At 43.4% G+C, this 21024-nt stretch overlaps 1 protein-coding gene and 1 long non-coding RNA gene across 2 annotated transcripts; both read left to right on the top strand.

Annotated features, from left to right (window-relative positions):
* Nucleotides 1–13287: 13287 nt before the first annotated feature.
* LOC139039529 (uncharacterized) lies at nucleotides 13288–15013 on the top strand. Its single transcript, XR_011492868.1, has 2 exons — nucleotides 13288–14002; nucleotides 14956–15013. It is a non-coding gene; the product is annotated as an uncharacterized lncRNA (long non-coding RNA).
* A 323-nt stretch (nucleotides 15014–15336) lies between these two features.
* LOC139039453 (uncharacterized) lies at nucleotides 15337–20197 on the top strand (the record flags this gene model as incomplete). The annotated part of the gene is given in 3 exon segments (XM_070480182.1): nucleotides 15337–16932; nucleotides 16934–19020; nucleotides 19769–20197. Coding segments are annotated over 3 exon segments (3798 nt in total), but the record flags the coding sequence as incomplete, so codon positions are not given.
* Nucleotides 20198–21024: the final 827 nt, after the last annotated feature.

Raw genomic sequence — 21024 nt, 5'->3', positions numbered from 1 at the left:
TATATATACAATTTTAGTTCACAATTCATTAAGCATGTAATTGTAGGTTTGAAACAATCAACTGTAAAGCATTACAATTTATTGTAAAAAAAAACACATCAAAATGATAATCATCTGTAATTTTCCTGTACTCCGTATATCACTGTTACCTGGTTTACATTGTCTGCTAAGATTATAAACATCAAACTAAGGTAAGTAAGCAATAAAAACTTATAACCTGATCTAAGAATTGTAACAGTCTTGTTAGGGGAAACTTTCAGTTTTCCCTTTAAATCTTGATTATTTTCTATTCCGTATACCCTTTTAACATTCTTCATTATGAAGCTTAATTTGTTGTTATCCTGTTTAATGACAAGACTGTTCTAAGCTATGAAATCATGCTCATTTATAGTCTTTATTCTTTTCAAGAAATAGAAAGTATTTTTCATATTATGAGCAGCTTATATTATTCCAGAAAAGGGAAATTTGTTGAAAAACACATTTATAAAGTAAATATAAATGTTATTGATATCCACGTTTTTAGTCAACCATTCTCCACAAGAGGCTTAAGAGAAATAAAAACACTAGATATGCTTTTCATATAGTCTATGTTTTCCCTCAACATTCTGTAAATATTTAAGTCAAGAACAAATTGAAATTGATGAAAAAGTGGGAAAAAATGAAATATCTCCATAGAAGAAATATTATGATAAATACAGAACACGAATGCTTTGTTACCAATTTTTCTGGTTTGGAATGTACAGGAAAGGTGCTAAATGTAGTAACTTTAAGTTACTCTAATAGTAAATTATGGAGCCCTGGACCCTAAAACTTTCCTTGGGTTTTTCTGTAAATCCCTCCCCAGACCAGTATCACACTGTCTTCCACATCAACGAACCCTGAGTGTTTTCTCTGTTTTATTATGTGAGAAATTACTAATAAATGATCACAGACAAAGCCTTTCTCTCTTCATACAGAAACACATTTTCTTTAGTAATTGGTGCACATGAATGTGCTTCTTTATTTTAGCAAGATATCCAAATGAGGAAAACTTCATACTGTAAATTATTTGCATGTGTTTTAATAGCAAAATTTGTAAGAGATAGTAAGCAAGAAGCTGGGAAGATTAGGGAAGAGAAATGAGGTGGGAAAGAGTTAAATTTATTTCCCACTTTAGGTTTAAGGGTCTTTCAAGTACAAGTTTTAATTACTACACCAAAATAATTTTTTATAAAATACTATAAACTTTAACTAGAGTATAATGTTTAAAATGTATAATACTGAAAATTTCAATAGTTATTTACAAAGTTTTCTTTTTACTAAATAAATCCTATGGTTAGTTGCAAGGATTTTATGCTTTTGATGAATTGGTTCTGTTTAAAAGCCCAGCAAGAGTTTGTCACACAGAGTGAAGTTAAGTCAGAAAGAGAAAAACAAATGTCCTATATTAACACATTCATGTGGAATCTAGAAAAAAAATGGTACAGATGAATCTAGTTACAGGGCAGGAGTAGAGATGCATATGCAGAAAACAGACATGTGGACATGGTTCGGGAAGAAGGGGAGGTGGGGTGAATTGGGTATATATACTACCATGTGTAAAACAGATAGCTAGTGGGAATATGCTGTATATAGCACAGTGATCTCAGCTCACTCTCACTGTTCTGTGATGGTCTAGATGGATGGGATGGTGTGGGGTGGGTGGGAGGTCTAAGGGAGAAGGGATATGTGTATACACATAGCTTTTTGAGTTCATCGTATGGCAGAAAGTAACACAACATTGTAAGGTAACTATACCCCAATTAAAAAAAAAAAAAGCCCAGCAAGATCACAGTGATATTAACATACCACTTAGGGCTTCCTTGGGAGCTCAGATAGGAAAGAGTCTGCCTGCAATGTGGGAGAACTGGGTTCAACTTCTGGGTGGGGAAGATTCCTCCGGAGAAGGAAATGGCAACCCACTCCAGTATCGTTACCTAGAAAATCCCATGGATAGAGGAGCCTGTCAGGCTGCAGTCCATGGGGTCCCAAAGAGTTAGACACAACTGAGTGAATAACACTTTCACTTTCAATATACCACAAGTAGTGGAGTGGTCTGAGTTCATTGAACATGAATTAAACTGTCAAGTAAATTATAAACCCAAGATATAAAACTAGTGCATACACAAAGATTTCAGTGCAATGTATAGGCAGAGCCTCTGAATCTTCTCCATCTTCAGAAATGAAGAATGTTGACCATGTCCATCACCAAGTCCTGGAGCTTGCTCAAACTCATGTCCATTGAGTCAGTGATGCCATCCAACCATCTTATCCTTTGTTGTCCCCTTCTCTTCCTGCCTTCAGTCTTTCCAGCATCAGGGTCATTTCCAGTGAGTCAATTCTTCACATCAGGTGGCTTAAGTATTGGAGCTTCAGCTTTTGCATTAGTCCTTACAATGAATATTCAAGACTGATTTCCTTTAGGATTGACTGGTTTGATCTCCTTGCAGTCCAAGGGACTGTCAAGAGTCTTCTCTAATACCACAGTTCTAATGCATCAGTTCTTCAGTGCTTAGCTTTCTTTATAGTCCAAATCTCACATCCATTAATGACTACTGGAAAAACCATAGCTTTGAATAGATGGACCTTTGGTGGCAAGGTGATGTCTCTGCTTTTTAATATGCTGTCTAGGTTGGTCATAGTTTTCTTCCAAGGAGCAAGGCTCTATTAATTTCATGGCTTCAGTCACCATCTGCAGTGATTTTGGAGCCCAAGAAAATAAAGTCTGTCACAGTTTCCATTCTTTCCTCATCTATCTGCCGTGAAGTGATGGGACCAGATACCATGATCTTAGTTTTCTGAATGTTGAGTTTTAAGCCAACTTTTTCACTCTCATCTTTCACTTTCATCAAGAGGCTCTTTAGTTCTTCTTCTCTTTCTGCCATAAAGGTGGTGTTATCTGTGTATCTGAGGTTACTGATATTTCTTCGGGCAATCTTGATTCTAGCTTGTGCTTCATCCAGCCTGGCATTTCACATGATATACTCTGCACCAGGTAACACAGTGTCTATTCCCTGCCAATGAAGGAGATGCAAGAGATGCAGGTTTGATCTGTGGGTTGGGAAGACTTCTGGAGGAGAAAATGTCAAACCATTCCAGTATTTGCATGGGAAATGCAAATGACACAACTGAGAGGCTTTCACTCTCTCACTCAAGCAATGATGATTAGATTATTTTATCTGGTTAAAAAAAAATGAAGCTATTATTGATATAGTAATCATATAAGTTTATACAAAGATTAATTTTTTGATAACTTATATATGCTTGTCATTTTATTTCTATATACAAATATACATTTGTTTGTGTTTCACAGTATTATAGTTTAAATGTACAAATAGGTGTATATTACAAATGAGATATATAAATGAAAACAGCATATACAATGGAATTTGTAAAATGATGGAGAAAGGGAAGACATTGGTATCTATGAGAATATTCTATTGAATTATCTGTAAATATTTTAAATGGAAAATTTCCAGTAAGATTGGCATGCATGAGTTTCCTCTAAAAGTCAAAAATCATGAGCATATTTTCATGTATGTACACATATATATGTGTGTTGTTGTCTCTAATATCCAAAGACCAATTTAGATATATTACATACATGTTAGTCCTATTTTTGCTGATCATTTAACCTTGTGCTCCGTAATCTAAACCATGGTGGAAATATTTTTGCAAGCAGTAGTCAGAAAAAGTATTCTGTAGAATGTACGTACTCAGTCACTCAATCATGTCCAACTCTTTGTGACCCTATGGACTGCAGCCCACCAGGCTCCTTTATCCATAGGACTTCCTAGGCAAGAATACTGTAGTCGGTTGCCATTCCTCCTTCAGATGATCTTCCCTACCCAGGGAAGGGACTTGCATAACTCAATGAAGCTATGAGCCATGCAGTGTAGGGCCACCCAACACTGACAGGTCATAGCAGAGAGTTTTGACAAAACATGATCCACTGCAAAAGGGAATGTCAAACCACCCCAATATCCTTGCCATGAGAACCTCAGCAACTGTATAAAAGAATAAAAAGATGTGACACTGAAAGGTGAGTTCCCTAGGTGTGAAGGTGTTCAACATGCTCTTGGGGAAGAGCAGAGGAGAACTACCAATAGCCCCAGAAAGAATGAAGTGGCTGGGCCAAAGCAGAAACAATGCTCCACTGTGGATGTGTCTGGTGATGAAAGTAAAATCTAATGCTGCAAACAACAGTATTATGTAGGGACCTGGAATGTTAGGTTCATAAATCAAGGTAAACTGGAGGTGGTCAAGCAGGAGATGGTAAGAATAAAGATCAACATTTTAGCAATTAGTGAAATAAAATGGACAGGAATGGGAGAATTTAATTCTTATGACAATTATATCTACTGCTGTGGAAAAGAATCCCATAGAGGAAATGGAGTAGCCCTAATAATCAACAAAAGAGTCTAAAATGCAGTATTTGGGTGCAATTTAAAAAATGACAGAATGATCTCTGTTCATTTCCAAGGCAAGTCATTCAACATTACAGTAATCCAAGTCTATGCCCCAAGCACTGATGCTGAAAGCTGAAGTTAGTCAGTTCTATGAAGACTTAGAAGACCTCCTAGAACAAACACACAAAAAAAGATGTTCTATTCAACATGGGGGACTGGACTGCAAAAGTAGGAAGTAAAGAGATATCTGGAGTAACAGGCAAGTTTGGCCTTGGAGAACAAAATGAAGCAGGGCAAAGACTGAATTCTGCCAAGAGAATGCATTGGTGATAACAAATACCCTTTTTCAACAACACAAGAGATGACTTTGCACATGGACATCACCAAATAGCCAATACCAAAATCAAATTGATTACATTCTTTGTAACTGAAGATGGAGAAGCTGTATACTGTCAGCAGGAACAAGACCTGGAGCTGACTGTGGCTCAGCTAATTAGCTTCTCACAGCAAAATTCAGACTTAAACTAAAGAAAGTGGAGAAAATCACAGGCCAGCCAGGTATGACTTAAATAAAATTCTCTATGAATGTGAAGTGGAGGTAATGTATAGATTCAAGGGATTAGAACTTATAAACAGTGTGCCTGAAGAACTACGGATGGAGGTGCACAATATTGTACAGGAAGCATTGAACAAAGCCATACCAAGGAAAAAGAAAAACAAGAAGACAAAGTGGTTATCTGAGGAGGCCTTACAAACAGCTGAAGAAAGTAGAGGAGTAAAAAGCAAGGAGAAAGGAAAAGGTATGTCCAACTAAACACGGATTTGCAAAGAACAGCACAGAGAGAGACAAGAAGGCCTTCTTCAATGAACAGTATATAAAATTAAAAGAAAACAAAAGAAGGGGAAAGACTAGAGATCACTTTGGGAAAACTGGAGATAGCAAGGGAATCGTTTTCCCAAAGATGGGCACAATAAAGGCCATAAACTGTGGAGACATAGTAGACACTGCAGAGATCGAGAAGAGATGGAAAGAATGCCTGGAAGAACTGTACACAAAAGATCCAAATGAATTGGATTACTACAATGGTGTGGTCAGCCACCCAAAGCCAGACATTCTGGAGAGAAGTCAAGTGGGCCTTAGGAAGCACTACTGTTAATAAAGCTAGTGGATGTGATGGAATTCCAGTAGAACTATTCAAAACCCTAAAGCAAGATGCCATCAAGATGCTGCACTCAGTTTGCCAGCAAGTATGGAAGACCAAGCTGTGGCCACAGGATTGGAAAAGATCAATCCTCATCCCAGTTCCCAAAAAGGGTAGTATTAAAGAATGTGCTAACCATCAGACAATGGCACTCATCTCCCATGCTAGTAAGGTCATTCTTAAAGTTTTGCATGCTAGGCTTCAGCATTATGTGAACCAAAAACTTCCAGATGTCCAAGCTGGGTTTAGAAAAGGAAGATGAACCAGAGACCAAAATGACAACATTTGCTGGATCATAGAGAAAGCTAGGGAATTCCAGAGAAAAACATCTACCTCCTTTCATCAACTACACCAAAGACTTTGACTGTGTGGATCATAATACTCTGGAAACCTCTTAAAGAGATGGGAATACCAGATCATCTTACCTGACTCCTGAGAAATCTGTATGCAGGTCAAGAAGCAACAATTAGAACCCTGTATGGATGGAACAGATGATTGGTTCAAGATTGAGAAAGGAGTACAACAGGTCTGTCTTCTGTCACCCTGTCTGTTTAATCTATATGCTGAGTACATCATGAGAAATGCTGGGCTGGATGAGTTACAAGCTGGAATCAAGATAGGTGGGAGAACCATCAGCAGTCTCAGATATGATAAAGTTTCAGATTAGATGATAGCACTCTAATGGCAGAAAGCAAAGATGAACTAAAGAGCCTCTTAATGAGGGTGAAGGAGGATAGTGAAAGAGCCTGCTTAAAACTAAATATTAAAAAAGAAAAAATCATGGTATCCAGCAGCACCATTACTTCATGGCAAAAAGAGGGGGAAAAGATGGAAGTAGTGACAGATATCCTCTTCTTGGGCTCGATAATCACTGTGGATGGTAACTGCAGCCATGAAACCAGAAGACATTTGCTTCACGGCAGGAAAGCTATGACAAACCTTGACATTATTTTGAAAAGTAGAAACATTATTCTGCTGACAAAGGTCTGTACAGTCAAGGTTATGGTCTTCTTAGTGGTCACATATGGTTGTGAGAGCTGGACTGTAAAGAAGGCAGAACACCTAAGAATTGATGCTTGTGAACTGTGGTGCTGGAGAAAACTCCAGAGAGTCAGTTGGACAGCAAGGAGATCAAACCAGTTAACCTAAAGGGAAATCAACCCTGAATACTCATTGGAAGGACTGATGCTAAAGCTGAAACTCCAGTATTTTGGTCACCTGGTGTGAACAGCTGACTCATTGGAAAAATCTGTGATGCTAGAGAAGATTGAGGGCAGAAGGAGAAGAGGGTGTCAGAGGATGAGATGGCTGGATGGCATCACTGATGCAATGGACATGAACTTGGACAAACTTTGGGAGATGGTGATGGACAGGGAGACCTGGTGTGCTGCAGTCTGTGGGGGCACAAAGAGTTGGACGCAACTGGGTGAATGAACAACACAGAGTTGGTTCAATAGGAACCCAAAGAGCGAAATCTATCCCTCACCTCTCTCCTGGCTTCGGGTGACTTTTGGCAGTTTTCGGTGCTCTCTGGTTTGTAGATGCACTACACCCATCTCTGCTTCCGTCTGTACACTGTGTACTCTCTGTGTGTGTCTCTGTGTCTTTCTCTACTCAGCTCCCTAGAAGGACACTAGTCATATTGATGTGGGGCCAGCTCTACTCAAGTATGGGCTTTCCAGGTCACTTAGTGGTAAAGAATCCTCCTGCCAATGCAGGAGACATGGCTTCAATCTCTGAGTAGGGAAGATCCCTGGAGGAAGAAATATATGCTTGCCTGGGAAACGCCATGAACAGAGGACCCTGGTGGGCTACAATCCATGGGGTTGCAAAGAGTCAGACATGACCTAAGAACTAAACAACTACTCAAGTATAACTCATCATACCTAATTACGTGTGCAAAGAATCTCTTTCCTAATAAGGTCACACCCACAAGTTCCAGGCAGACATAAATATATGGGTGTTATTAATGAGTATCTGGGGGACACATGGACCAGTACATTTCATTACACTGTTTTTACATGTAGCTTATTTTGACTTTCTAAACCTTAAAACAGAAAGTGTGTTAATCTACATTCACTAGCAATCTCTTGTCTTTAAAGAAATAGCTATACTGCATGTTTTTCACATATCTCCCTATACATTAATTATAAATTGAATATCACTTTGATCATACTTTGAAGTTTCCTGCTCAGATATCCTAATGATTCATATTTATTATAAATCTTTAAAGTACTATTACAGACTTCACAGATTATATTAATTTATGAAAACTTTCATGATCTGTATTAGATCCAGTTGAATCTATATACATTACTTACCACAAACAAAACTCTTCCAGTGTCATATATGACTTCTGATTCTTTAAGTAGATCTTTCAGGTCAGGCTGAGACATAATACAAAACAAACAAACATCATCTCATTCCTATTAAAGCACATGTCTATTGTATTGTGCAGCTGGAGAATTTAATTCTTCATCAGTGTCACTCTTAATTTGTTTCTATTTATCTAAAATGCCCAAAATGGAATCATTATCAATGCTTGAAATATGTTTGCAATGACTCATTTTTCCCAGTGTTCCTAGGTCTTAGTTAACTCTGAGATAACTTCCCTTTTATTTTGTATTTGAATAAAGCAAAATAAGTTAAAATTTTGTTTAAATATTTTGATTTTAGTTTTATTAATAAAATCTGTGCATCATGAATAAAAATTAAGAATTATTAATGGATAATTAATGATTAAATATACAATAAATGGATGTAGAGATAAATAATTTTTTCCTTTTTCCTGCCTAATAGTGGTAAGGAACCCATCTGCCAATGAAAGAGAATTCAAAGATTCAGGTTCAATCCCTGGGTCAGAAAGATTCCCTGGAGCAGGAAATGGCAACCCACTCCAGTAGTTTTGCCTGGAGAATCCCATGGACAAAGAAGCTTGATAGGCTACAGTCCGTAGGGTCACAAAGGGTTGGACATGACTGACGTGACTTAGCATGCACACATATAATATAAATTTATTAAGTATCAGAAACAATATAATAAGGAGCCAAAAATAGATGTGTTCAAGAGAGCGTTAATTGATGAATGAAAGTGGGAATTCTATTATTGATTAAATGCATTTCTTTTACTTAATAACTCTGTTATATCATAACATTTTAACTTTAATCATGCTTAGAAAGTCAAGTGTTCAGAAATCTTATTATTATTTACTGCTATGAAAAAGTGTTCATTAGAAGGAAGAAAGCATCCATCTTTTATTTATTCTGTTTTGTTTTCTCAACAAGTTTAGACATGAAAAGCAATTACAGCATCAACACAAAAAGTGTTTGTTTTATTTAAAAAAAAAGGGAAACATACCATTGAGGGAAAATTCAAGATTAATAATATACAGTTTTGCTTGAGGAAATATAAGAATATATTTGGTGAGGTCTGTAACATATTTGGTTATGAAAGCAAATGGTGTTTTTGAGTAAGGGGGATGGGAACATATCTTTGCCATAGCAAGCAATAATGCAATTAATAGTATTAAGAAGTGAATACTTACATTAGACAAACAGTAACTGGACATGATTTAAGCATTCCTAGACATTACAAATTGCCAATTTGCATTTTAATGTTTTTTTAAAAATTTCTTCATGATATTATCATATTGCCATCGGATGTTCCTGAAATAAGCTTTGCTTGTGCTCTGCGTGGTATATTGTGTTGTTTAGTCAGTCAGTCATGTCCGATTCTTTTGTGGCCCCATGGATAGTAGCCCACCAGGCTCCTCTGTCCATAGCATTTCCCAGGCAAGAACTGGAATACTGGAGTGGGATGCCATTTTCTTCTCCAGGCGATCTTCCCAACCCAGGAATTGAATCTGTGCTTCCTGTGGCAGGCGAGTTATTTACCACTGAGCAACCAGGGAAGCCCTCTGCATGATACATACACAGGGTCAATATCAGCCCTTCAGTATTTAGCAACAGACACAATAAACAATAAATTTCTTGGGCCAAGTGAGAGAATTTCTTCCATCTGTGTTTAAATGTGCATAGTGAATGCATTTCACACCTATTACAAAATCTCATTTGGCTGGGTAACACGTGGAAAACAGATATTTGTATTTTCTTGGAGAAAAATTTAATTTCTATGTCCATTCAAAACTACAACTAAATGTTTCTGCTTTTGTTTAAATTTAGAAGTATATTTACAATGTTAGGAGTTTTAATATTTTAGCACCATGATAAGGTTTGCATCATTTTCAGAGTGGAATACACTATTTCAGAAGTATTCAGTACAGCAAAGTTTTCTCAAAGAAAATAAATGTCTCTTTATTCTAACCATATATTATTGTTGATTAATTCATGCCTAAAATTTTGCTGCTAGCTCTATTATGCTTTTGAGCAACAAGCATTCTTTCAGGCATGTCTCATTAATCATTTAATTAGTTTATGAAAAAATTTACTTTCTTGTCATAGTCAGTATGAGATTAAAGAGGATTTTAATTGATGACAGGAGATTTTTAAAAAATTTAATTTAAAAAGAGGTAATGTAAGTGGGAGCAAGAATTAAAAAAAAAAAAACCTCAAAGGAAATGGGATATGAGAAAAATCTAAATTAGGCATTAATAAGTCTAAGATTTCAGTAGCCTTGATTTTTCTAAGTTCTCAGTTTTCATTACTGGTACTGAAAATAGTGCATGATAAGAAAATCAGAAGGTTATGTCAGAATCAGAATTTTAATGATTGGTAATGCTAATATAAAGAATACAATTTTGAGAGGCATACTTATGAAAAGTGAAAGTGAAAGTAGCTCAGTCAAATCTGACTCTTTGCGACCCCATGGACTGTATAGTTTGGACTGTGAATTTTCCAGGCCAGAATACTTGAGTGGGTAGCCTATCCCTTCTCCAGAGGATCTTCCCAACCCAGGAATTGAACCAGGGTCTCCTACAATGAGGCACATGAAATTAAACATTTGTTTCTTGTTGGTGAGATTTTCAAAATTATTGTTGAAATTAGGAAAATCTCTACAAAATATTATATTAAGATAACAAAATGTATTAATTTTATGTATAATTCATTGCATCTTTGGGCTTCCCAGGTGGCACAGTGGTGAAAAATCCACCTGTCAATGAGGGGACACAGAAGACTCATTCAACCCCTGAATCGGGAAGGTCACCTGAAGAAGGAAATGGCAACCCACTCCAGTAGTCGTGCCTGGACGATCCTGTGGACAGAGGAACCTGGAGGGCTACAGTCCATGGAGTCACAAAAGGGTTGGACATGACTGAGCATAAGTTACATTTTTATGTTTTAGTTCAGGGTGTCTTTTTGCAGTAGGAAAGTCTGACAGTCGGAACTAAATCTGTTGTTTAATACCATGCAACTTTGGGAAGTTCTCCAGGCAATTTTCCCAACCTAGGGATCAAACCCAGGTCTCCTGCATTGCAGGTGAATTCTTTATTGTCTGAGGCACCAGGGAAGCCCTTTAATAACATACAACTTGGGGGAAATTATTTTAAATTTCTAGATTACAGTTTCATCACCTTCAGTATGGGAATGATAACTGTCCCACCTCATAGAGCCATGTTCAATGTTACTGGAAACAAAATAATTCATAGGGAGTAGTACCTAGCAGATGTCTGATTATAAAGCTTCAGCTCTCCCCACCACACTTCTGACTGTAAGAGAATTCAATGCTCAGAGAATTTTTAGGAAAAAGAGAAATAAAAAGAGCTAGGATTTATGAACCTAACATTTGTTTGGTTTCCTCCTTGAATCAATATTTTATGAAGCAAAAGACACAGTTGGGAGAATGAAAGGTGAAACTTAGGGGACAGAAATTAACTTTTAGAAACTGTAAGAATTTGAAAGCTTAGTAAGGACCTAGGGTTTTGACTGGAAAACTGAGGGCCTATGCCACAGACTGAACTGTCTTCAAAAATTTCATGTGCTAGAGCCCTAACTCCTAATGTGATGGTATTTGGAGATGAAGCTTTGGGGAGATGGTGGTGGTGATGATTTAGTCCTTCAGTCATGTTCAACTCTTGCAACTCCATGGACCAGAGCCTGCCAGGCTCCTCTGTGCATGGGATTCTCCAGGCAAGAATACTGGAATGTGTTTCTGCACCCTCCTCCAGGGGACCCTCCTGATCCATGGATCAAACCAGCGCCTCTTGCATTGGCAGGCAGGTTCTTTACCACTGAACCACCTGGGTAGGAGGAGAAGGAGACAACAGAGGATGAGATGGCTGGATGGTGTCACTAACTCAATGGACATGAGTTTGATCAAACTCCGGGATTCAGTGATGAACAAGGAAGTCTGACATGCTGCAGTCTATGGGGCCGAAGAGAGTTGGACATGACTTAGTGACTGAACAACAACAGACCTTTTGACTGAGACAATTTACTCCCTAATTGGTATATCTATTTCAGCATAGGTGCTATTTATCTAAAGATCTGGTAAAGAACAAAGACAAGTAGATAGACAGATAATAGATATGATAGAAAGATAAATACAACAGCAGACAACAAATAGGCACTTGGTAATGGACTTGCCTTCATGGAGTTTCAAAGGAATAAAGGTATCAGTCACCTTCAAGTGTCTTTAGGAACACAAACTAGTGACTTCAATGCAATGACTACTGTGTCCTGAGCACTGATTTCAGCTTTCTTGATAAATAAAAATTTAAACTTGATAGTTTAACCACCAGATCAGACTAGACAAAATAAAAACTTTGTTTTGTTGAAAATATGTATGGTTGTGCAATTACAATTTTGTCACCTCAGATTCTAGAAACATTCATTGTGCACAAGTGTGTCAGTGATCTGTTAGGTAGTTAGAATAGGAAAAAGGAGTCCAAACTGGCAATGGCTAAAAGACAAAGAAGGGAAAAGCCCATGAAAATAGAACAAAGGAAGGTCTGAGGACAGGAGTGAGGACCTCAGATAAAACAAACAGCCCTCCTGGCTAGCCCAATTTATATCAGGCAGGCTCAGGGGGAAGAGAAAAAAAAAAAACAAAACATATAAAAAGAGGAGCCAAAATTGGACTAGGGGGTTGGGGGGGGGGCTTCTCTTCTCTTTGCATCTTTTGGGTTAGCCCACTCTCACACTTTAAGGATATATTTTCCTTTGCTTTCTAAATAAAACTGAGCTGTAACACGGAGCTGTAACACAGGTCCATCTGAAGAAATTACACAGGGCTGTAATTTTTAAATTACACTGGTCTGTCCATCGCTTCAAATTTTTGTTGCAACGAAACACACCCAAGGAAATTACAAACTCCCCCGACATCTATGGTGCTGTGACTTGGATTTAACCCGGCTGAAACAACTTTGGCTTGAAGCCCAACTGGGCAAAAGCTCCCATGGTGGAAGCAGAATGCAAGGAAAACCCAGCACAGGGTAAGTTACAAGAGGCCCAATATGTTGGAAACAGGGACAGCAAAAACAAACAGCAGAAAGCTCACGCAGCTCAGTCTCAGATTCCAGAAGACCTCTGGTTAAGGTAGGAGGTCCTCACTTCTATGACTGGAAGGATGTACGGCTAACAAAATCTTAATTCCATTACAAACTCTTGTTTCCTGTTTCCTCAAAACCCCCGAAAATAGGTGAATGGCAGTGGGCGCAACTGAGGGACTCTGGAGAGGCTACTCCTCGGTGTGTCCTGTAGGAAGAACAAACGGAATGTAGGAAGAGCAAACATAACGCCATGATAGGAGACAGAGGCGGGAAGGGAAAGACCCTCCTCTGGCAACTAGGACGATTATCAGGCCACCCAGATACAGCCAATCAGAACTTGTTTTCGGAAAAGTCCCGCGCGCGCGAACATGTAACCAATCCGCTTCGCTAATTGACCCCTGCTTATGTTTGAAATTGGATGGCCTATAAATATGGGTAGAAAAACCGGGCTCGGGGCTATCAGCCTGTGCACCACTGCGTTGGACACAGCGGGGGCCCTAGCTCGAGCTAGCAATAAACTTCCTTCTTGCGTTTTGCATTGTCTCTTGGTAGCTTTCTCTCTTCCCGCTCGGGGATTCGGACATCGGGCATAACATTTGGGGGCTCGTCCGGGATCCCTTGGCGAGGAGAGAAACCTCCCGAGACAGAAGGAAGAATCCAAACGGTACCGGTACCCAGTCAGGTCAGGGAAATCCAGTGTGAAACCGGGGCCTGCTAGGAGAGCAGGGAGGTAACTGGTACAGGGAAATCCAGTGTGAAACCGGGGCCTGCTAGGAGAGCAGGGAGGTAACTGGTGCAGGACTAAGGGAACGTTCCTGCTGGTGTGAGACCAAGGCCAGCGAAAACGCTGGAGGGCGACTGGCTCTGCGGAGAAAGGGGTCTTTCGTCCCCTGATCCCGCGGCAGTTGACCAGTGGACACTGTTTGGTAAGTTGAGTCTGTTACGGGGGAGTGCACCCCCCAGAGACCTAGCACTTGGTTGTCGGCGGACATTTGTCTGTCCGTGTGTTTGTCTACGCCGCTCCGTGTTTGTGTGAGTGCCGGCATTGTCTCGCTTCTTGTCTTCTTTTGGTGTATCATTTGCTATTTCGTTTTGTCTGATCTGGTCTCAATTTCCTAATCTCTTTGGGAGCTTCAGTGAACGGGCGAACAATTGTGGGGGCAATTGATGGGTCCTGGCCAGGGCTACACTCTGGTGGACTCTGAAGGCCCAACAAAAGTGAGCCTAAGTAACTAGAGCCCGACCGGGTGAAGCTCCCCCTTAATACCTCAAACTGAGAACGTGGCCTAAAATTCTTGGTGTGGGCACGGGTCAGGCACTTAAGAGCCGCTAGGGCGCCTGCCACTTGAAGACTCCCGTGAAAGGATAAGGGGGTCACGGAACGGGCCAGAAACCCCTAGGGTGCCCGCCCCCAGCAAGAAAACTTCCGTGCAACGACGCAGGCACATAAACAGTTCCAAAAGCATACCATAAGCCCAACCTCTTGGCCGCCACCACTCCTGATAGGATTTTTGGTGGTTGTTCTCATTGACTTCTCTCTCCCTTTCTTCCATACCACTTGTTCCTTAACTATGGGTCAGGGAGAATCTACTCCACTCTCTCTCATGACTGATCATTTTCCGGATGTGAGAGCCAGGGCTCATAACTTGTCTCTGTCAGTCAAGAAAAGTAAATTAATAACTTTTTGTTCTGCAGAATGGCCTACCCTCCAGGTCGGATGGACCCCAGAGGGTACGTTTCAGCCCTCCATAATACAGGCAGTGAAAGAAAAGATAATGGCACCAGACCCCTGGGGCCATCCAGACCAGGTCCCTTACATCATGGTCTGGCAAGATCTGGTAGAAAACCCACCTAACTGGTTAAAACCTTTCGTCCACAGAACTTCTAATCCACAGGTCCTGGTGATGGAACTCACTTCGGAAGAAACTAAGAAGAAAGAGAGCTCAAAACCGGTGTTTCAGGATTCCTCTTGCCCAAACCTAATAGACTTAGAAACAGAAGCAAGACCCCCCCCTTACGTGCCCCCACCCCCAGAACCCCCGGGTGGATGGGAAGGATCAGGAAGGGCGACAAGGGGCGACCACGAGGGAGGACCGGCACTGGGGACCCGGGGAAGGACTAGGGGGGATAGGAGTATGCAAGACCCTGGGGACCCGGAGTTACCGTCATCCACTGTTCAGGCACTCCCCGTCCGGGTGGGACCAGCGAACCCGAGCGGAGAACGGACCTATCAGTACTGGCCCTTCTCCACGAGTGACCTATACAATTGGAAAACACAGAACCCCCCTTCTCGGAGAAGCCCCAGGGCCTCATTGACCTCTTAGACTCTATTCTGTTTACTCATAACCCCACCTGGGATGATTGCCAACAGTTGTTACAGGTACTCTTCACCACGGAGGAACGGGAGCGAATCCTGGCAGAGGCGCGAAAACGAGTCCCCGGGGTCGACGGGAGACCTACTGCTCAGCCTCATCTCGTGGACGAGGGGTTTCCCTTGCTGCGACCTCACTGGGATTTCGAGCGAGTGGAAGGTAGGGAGCGTCTCCGAGTGTACCGCCAGACTCTGATGGCTGGCCTGAGGGCTGCAGCAAGGAAGCCAACCAATTTGGCAAAGGTAAATCTGGTGAGGCAAGAGCCCACTGAAAGTCCGGCAGCCTTCTTAGAGAGGCTAATGGAAGCTTTTAGACAATACACACCCATGGACCCCCAGGCTGACGAATCGCGCGCCGCCGTGATACTAGCATTTGTAAACCAGGCAGCTCCAGACATCAGAAAGAAATTGCAGAAAATAGAGGGGCTAGGAGAGCAGACAATACAGGACTTATTGAAAGCAGCTGAGAAAGTGTTCAATAACAGAGAGACTGCAGAGGAAAGGGAAGAACGGATTAGACGGGAGGAGAGAGAACTAGCAGAAAAGATCAGGAAAGAAGATAGGGAGTATAGGACGAGGGAGAACCAGAAGAACCAGAAGGAGCTAGCCAAGATTCTTTTTGTGGGGATAAGAACCGGATCAGGAGCGAGGGAGCTTCGGGGCCGACAAGCGGGAAAGAAAGAGAAGCTAGAAAGACAGACCCTAAAGAAAGATCAATGTGCTTACTGCAAGGAACTGGGGCACTGGAAAAACGAGTGCCCTAAGAGAGACTCGAGGAAAGGGATGGCCCAGAGGGAGAAAGTCTCCCCCGAGAATCGGGCCTTATACATGGGAGAAGACAGTGACTAGGGGAGTCAAGGCTCGGCACCCCTCCCCGAGTCCTGGGTAACCATAAATGTGGAGGGGAAACCCGTTGGCTTCATGGTAGATACTGGCGCCCAACACTCCGTTTTAAATAAAAGGCTGGGACCAATGTCTAAGAAAACCAGCATAGTGCAAGGAGCCACGGGGACAAAAAGATATTGTTGGACCACAGAACGAAAAGTAAATCTGGGGACCCATCAGGTGTCCCATTCGTTTTTGGTGATACCAGAATGCCCAGCCCCTCTACTTGGAAGAGACTTGTTGACTAAAGTTAATGCTCAGATCCATTTTGACCCTGGGGGAATGTCAGTCACAGATGGACTTGGACAGCCGATACATGTCTTATCCCTAGCCTTAAGGGATGAATACAGACTTTTTGTGCCTAAGCCCTCAGAGGTCATAGCACCAGAAGTACAACCGTGGGTCCATAAATACCCATTGGCCTGGGCAGAAACGGCAGGAATGGGACTGGCCAAACAGAGGCATCCGGTCGTCATCGAGCTAAAGGCCGAGGCAGTTCCTGTGAGGGTGAAACAGTACCCTATGAGCCAGGAGGCTCGGCGGGGGATCACTCCCCACATTCGACGGCTCATGGATGCCGGAATTCTCAGGCGGGCGGTGCCAATCCCCTTGGAACACCCCCTTACTGCCGGTGAAGAAGCCAGGGGGGACGGATTATAGACCTGTCCAGGACCTGCGAGAAGTCAACAAGCGGGTGAGTGACATCCACCCCACTGTCCCTAACCCATATACCCTCCTGAGCAGTCTGCTGCCTGAGTACACTTGGTACACGGTGCTGGACTTGAAAGATGCCTTCTTCAGCCTACCCCTGGCGGCCCAGAGCCAGGAGATATTTGCCTTTGAGTGGACCGAGGGGGAGGGCCAACCGGTAGTACAATTAACTTGGACCCGCCTCCCACAGGGGTTCAAGAACTCCCCTACTCTGTTTAATGAGGCTCTGAGTGAGGACCTCTATGAATATCAGACTCGCCACCCAGAGGTCATTCTGCTACAATATGTAGATGACCTTATGTTGGCTGGAACCATGGAGGAGGCATGCGGCCGTGCCACCGGGGACCTCTTACAAACCCTAGGCACCTTGGGGTATCGCGCTAGCGCAAAGAAGGCGCAAATAGCCCGGCAAGAGGTCACCTATTTGGGGTATAAGATCAGGCAGGGGCAACGGTGGCTAACCCAGGCCATGAAGGAAACGATATTACAGATACCAGAGCCCAAGACCCCCCGCCAGGTGAGGGAGTTTCTGGGGACTGTTGGATATTGCAGACTGTGGATTATGGGGTTTGCAGAGAAGGCTCGGCCTTTATATGAAGGAAGCAAAGAGACTCCAAACTGGACCTGGACTGAGCCCATGAAACAGGCCTTCCAAACTCTCAGACGGGCCCTACTGGAAGCCCCAGCTCTTGCCCTGCCTAACCCAAACAAACCATTCCAATTGTTTATAGATGAGAAGCAAGGAATTGGAAAGGGGGTCTTAACGCAGCAATGGGGACCATGGAAACGGCCAGTAGCTTACCTGTCAAAGCGATTGGACCCGGTGGCCGCTGGGTGGCCCCCTTGCCTTCGCATCATTGCAGCCACTGCCCTCCTCGTCCGCGACGCCGACAAGTTGACGTATGGGCAGCAACTCTCGGTTTTCACCCCCCACGCCATCGAAGGGGTTTTGAAGCAGCCGCCGGGTAAGTGGATCTCCAACGCCCGCTTGACACATTACCAGGCCCTGCTGCTCGACACCCCACGGGTGCGTTTTCAGACCCCTTGCTTCCTGAATCCAGCCACGCTCCTACCTAACCCAGAGAAAGACCGCCCTCTCCATAATTGCAGTGAGATACTGGCTGAGGCCCTGGCGGCACGAAAAGACTTAACTGATGTGCCACTAAGCAGCAGTGAGCTAGTATGGTTCACCGATGGGAGCAGCTATGTCAAGGACGGGCAAAGAAAATCGGGGGCCGCCATAGTTGATGAGTCTGGGCAGACGATATGGCCTGAAACACTCCCCCCAAATACTTCTGCACAGAAGGCCGAATTGCTTGCCCTAATACAAGCTCTAGAGCGAGCAAAAGGGAAAAGAGTCACCATTTTCACGGACAGTCGGTACGCTTTCAGCACTGTCCACATCCAGGGCCCCATATACCAAGAGAGGGGATTTCGGACAGCTGAGGGAAAGGAAGTCAAGAATTTGCCTGAGATTCGCAGGCTCCTAGAAGCCGTCCAATTGCCCCGAGCAGTAGCTATAGTGCATGTTCCCGGGCACCAAAAAGGGGAAGACCCAAAGGCAAGAGGTAATCGGGCGGCTGATGCGGCCGCTCGGAAGGCAGCCAGCCAAGACTACGTCGCCCCCATATTAACCGTGGAACTTCCCCCTCCCGGTATGGGGGCCTTGCCACCAATTCCCGAATACTCCCACCCTGATCTCGACTGGATCAATAAGGACACTACCCTCCAGAAGGATGAGAAAGATGGATGGTACCGGGACCAAGACAGCAACCTGATATTGCCTGCCACCCTGGGTCGTCACTTGTGTGAACACCTACACACAACCACACATTTGGGAGAGAAAAAGACCTTGACACTTCTCCAGACGGCCTGCCTGAGGTTCCCCCGACAAAAGGCAACTGTACGAGAGATAATTCAAGCCTGTAAAGCGTGCCAGTTAACGAGAACAGAGAAGAAGCAACACTTAGGAGCAAGGTACCGGGGGGAAGGGCCAGGGCAACACTGGGAGATAGACTTTACTGAGGTGAGGCCAGGAAAGTATGGGTACCGCTATCTGTTGGTTCTAGTAGATACCTTCTCGGGGTGGGTGGAAGCTTTCCCCACTAAGGGAGAGACAGCCATAGTGGTTGCTAAAAAGATCTTAGAGGAAATAGTGCCTAGGTATGGGCTGCCAGTGACTATGGGCTCTGATAATGGACCTGCCTTTGTGAGCCAAGTGGTGCAGGGATTAGCCCGAGCTCTGGGGACAAAATGGAAGTTACATTGCGAATATAATCCCCAGAGTTCGGGACAAGTTGAGAGAATGAATCAGACCCTAAAAGAAACACTGACAAAGTTGGCAATAGAGACTGGCGGGGACTGGGTGACCCTCCTTCCCTTCGCACTCTTTCGGGCGCATAACACCCCTTATAAGCTGAATCTTACCCCTTTTGAAATTTTGTATGGAAGACCCCCTCCTGTGTATCCTATTTTTGAAGGAAAGTGCCTGCCACCCCCTGCTCTGGGACAATTCCGGCAAACAATAATGGCATTAAGCAAGGTGCATAACCGTGTTTGGAAGTTGATCCGGGAGGTATACGAGGACCAAAATGAGAGGGCCCTCCCCACACATAATATTAGCTCGGGTGATTGGGTTTGGGTAAAACGACACCAATCTAGAGTATTAGAACCTAGATGGAAAGGCCCTTATGTTGTTCTCCTAACCACCCCTACCGCTGTCAAGGTTGACGGGATTGGACCCTGGGTTCACTGCAACCACGTGCGGCAGGCCACGCCAGAGGAACGAGATAAGGCACGAGCAGAATGGAAGGCGAATGCTCATCCGTCGAATCCTTTAAAACTGAAGCTCACCCGCCGGGAAGCCTCCTAGTTCTCTTGCTAATGGCAGCCCTCATCAATCCAGGGATGACTTCTCACGGCCTCCAGACCAACCCCCACCAGCCGGTCAAGGTTACCTGGAAGCTCAGCGATGGACAGACCCACGAAGTGCTCAACCAGACCTCGGAGATACATCCCATTAACACTTGGTGGCCAGACCTGTACTTTGATCTCAGGCAACTTTTTCATACTGGGCCAGGGTGGGTCAGAACGGATGGGTTCTGGTGGCCAGATGGGTTTTACGCCTGTCCTGGTGGCATCAAGGGAAATTGGAGGACATGTGGGGGGGTATAAAGCTTTTACTGTGCTAGTTGGAGTTGTGTAACCTCATGCAATGGGCCCAGAAAGTGGGATGTGGGAAATCGAGACTTGGTGAACTTTACCTTCCGAGACCCTGACCGCAGGGCACCTCAAATACGGGTACAGTTTAACCAAGAAAGGGCAAAAAGAGAAAACAAGTGGACCTCCGGACTGACTTGGGGATTTCAACTCCACGTGAGTTGGCCCGGTCCCTATCCGAGTGGGTTATTGACCATAAGACAGGTTATTGAGCCAGTGCAAACACATAGTGTGGGTCCCAATACAGTCATAACAGAAACGGGAGCCAAAGGGGCCTCAGGGCCTAGCCCCTCTAGATCAAGCTCACAGGAAACATTTAACCCCTCCTCCATTCCAAGCCCTGGAAATAACCTAACAGAAGCCCCTAGCCCTCTGGCTGTAACCATTAGTCCAGCCTCCCAAGATCCTCTATGGGCTTTGGTGAATGCAGCCTTTGCGACTTTAAACCGTACCAACCCTAATGCAACCCAATCCTGCTGGCTGTGCTATAATCTTCGCCCCCCTTTTTATGAGGCTGTAGGCCTCAACGTCTCCTACAACTTGTCTTCAGGCCAGAATCCACCCCAATGTCGATGGGAAGAACGTAAGGTTGGCCTCACGATGAAGGAGGTATGGGGACAAGGGCTCTGCCTAGGCACAGTACCACATGACAAGGCTTCCCTTTGTGCTCAGACCAAGGGTAATCTAAGCCTCCAAGGAAAGGACTGGATTGTACCAGGGGTTGGAGGATGGTGGATCTGTTCACATACTGGGTTGACCCCA

This window comes from Odocoileus virginianus, chromosome 18 (assembly GCF_023699985.2).
Source record: "Odocoileus virginianus isolate 20LAN1187 ecotype Illinois chromosome 18, Ovbor_1.2, whole genome shotgun sequence".
Lineage (NCBI taxonomy): Eukaryota > Metazoa > Chordata > Mammalia > Artiodactyla > Cervidae > Odocoileus > Odocoileus virginianus.
The sequence above is the reverse complement of the archived record's forward strand: the minus strand, read 5'-3'. Positions and strand labels throughout refer to the sequence as shown.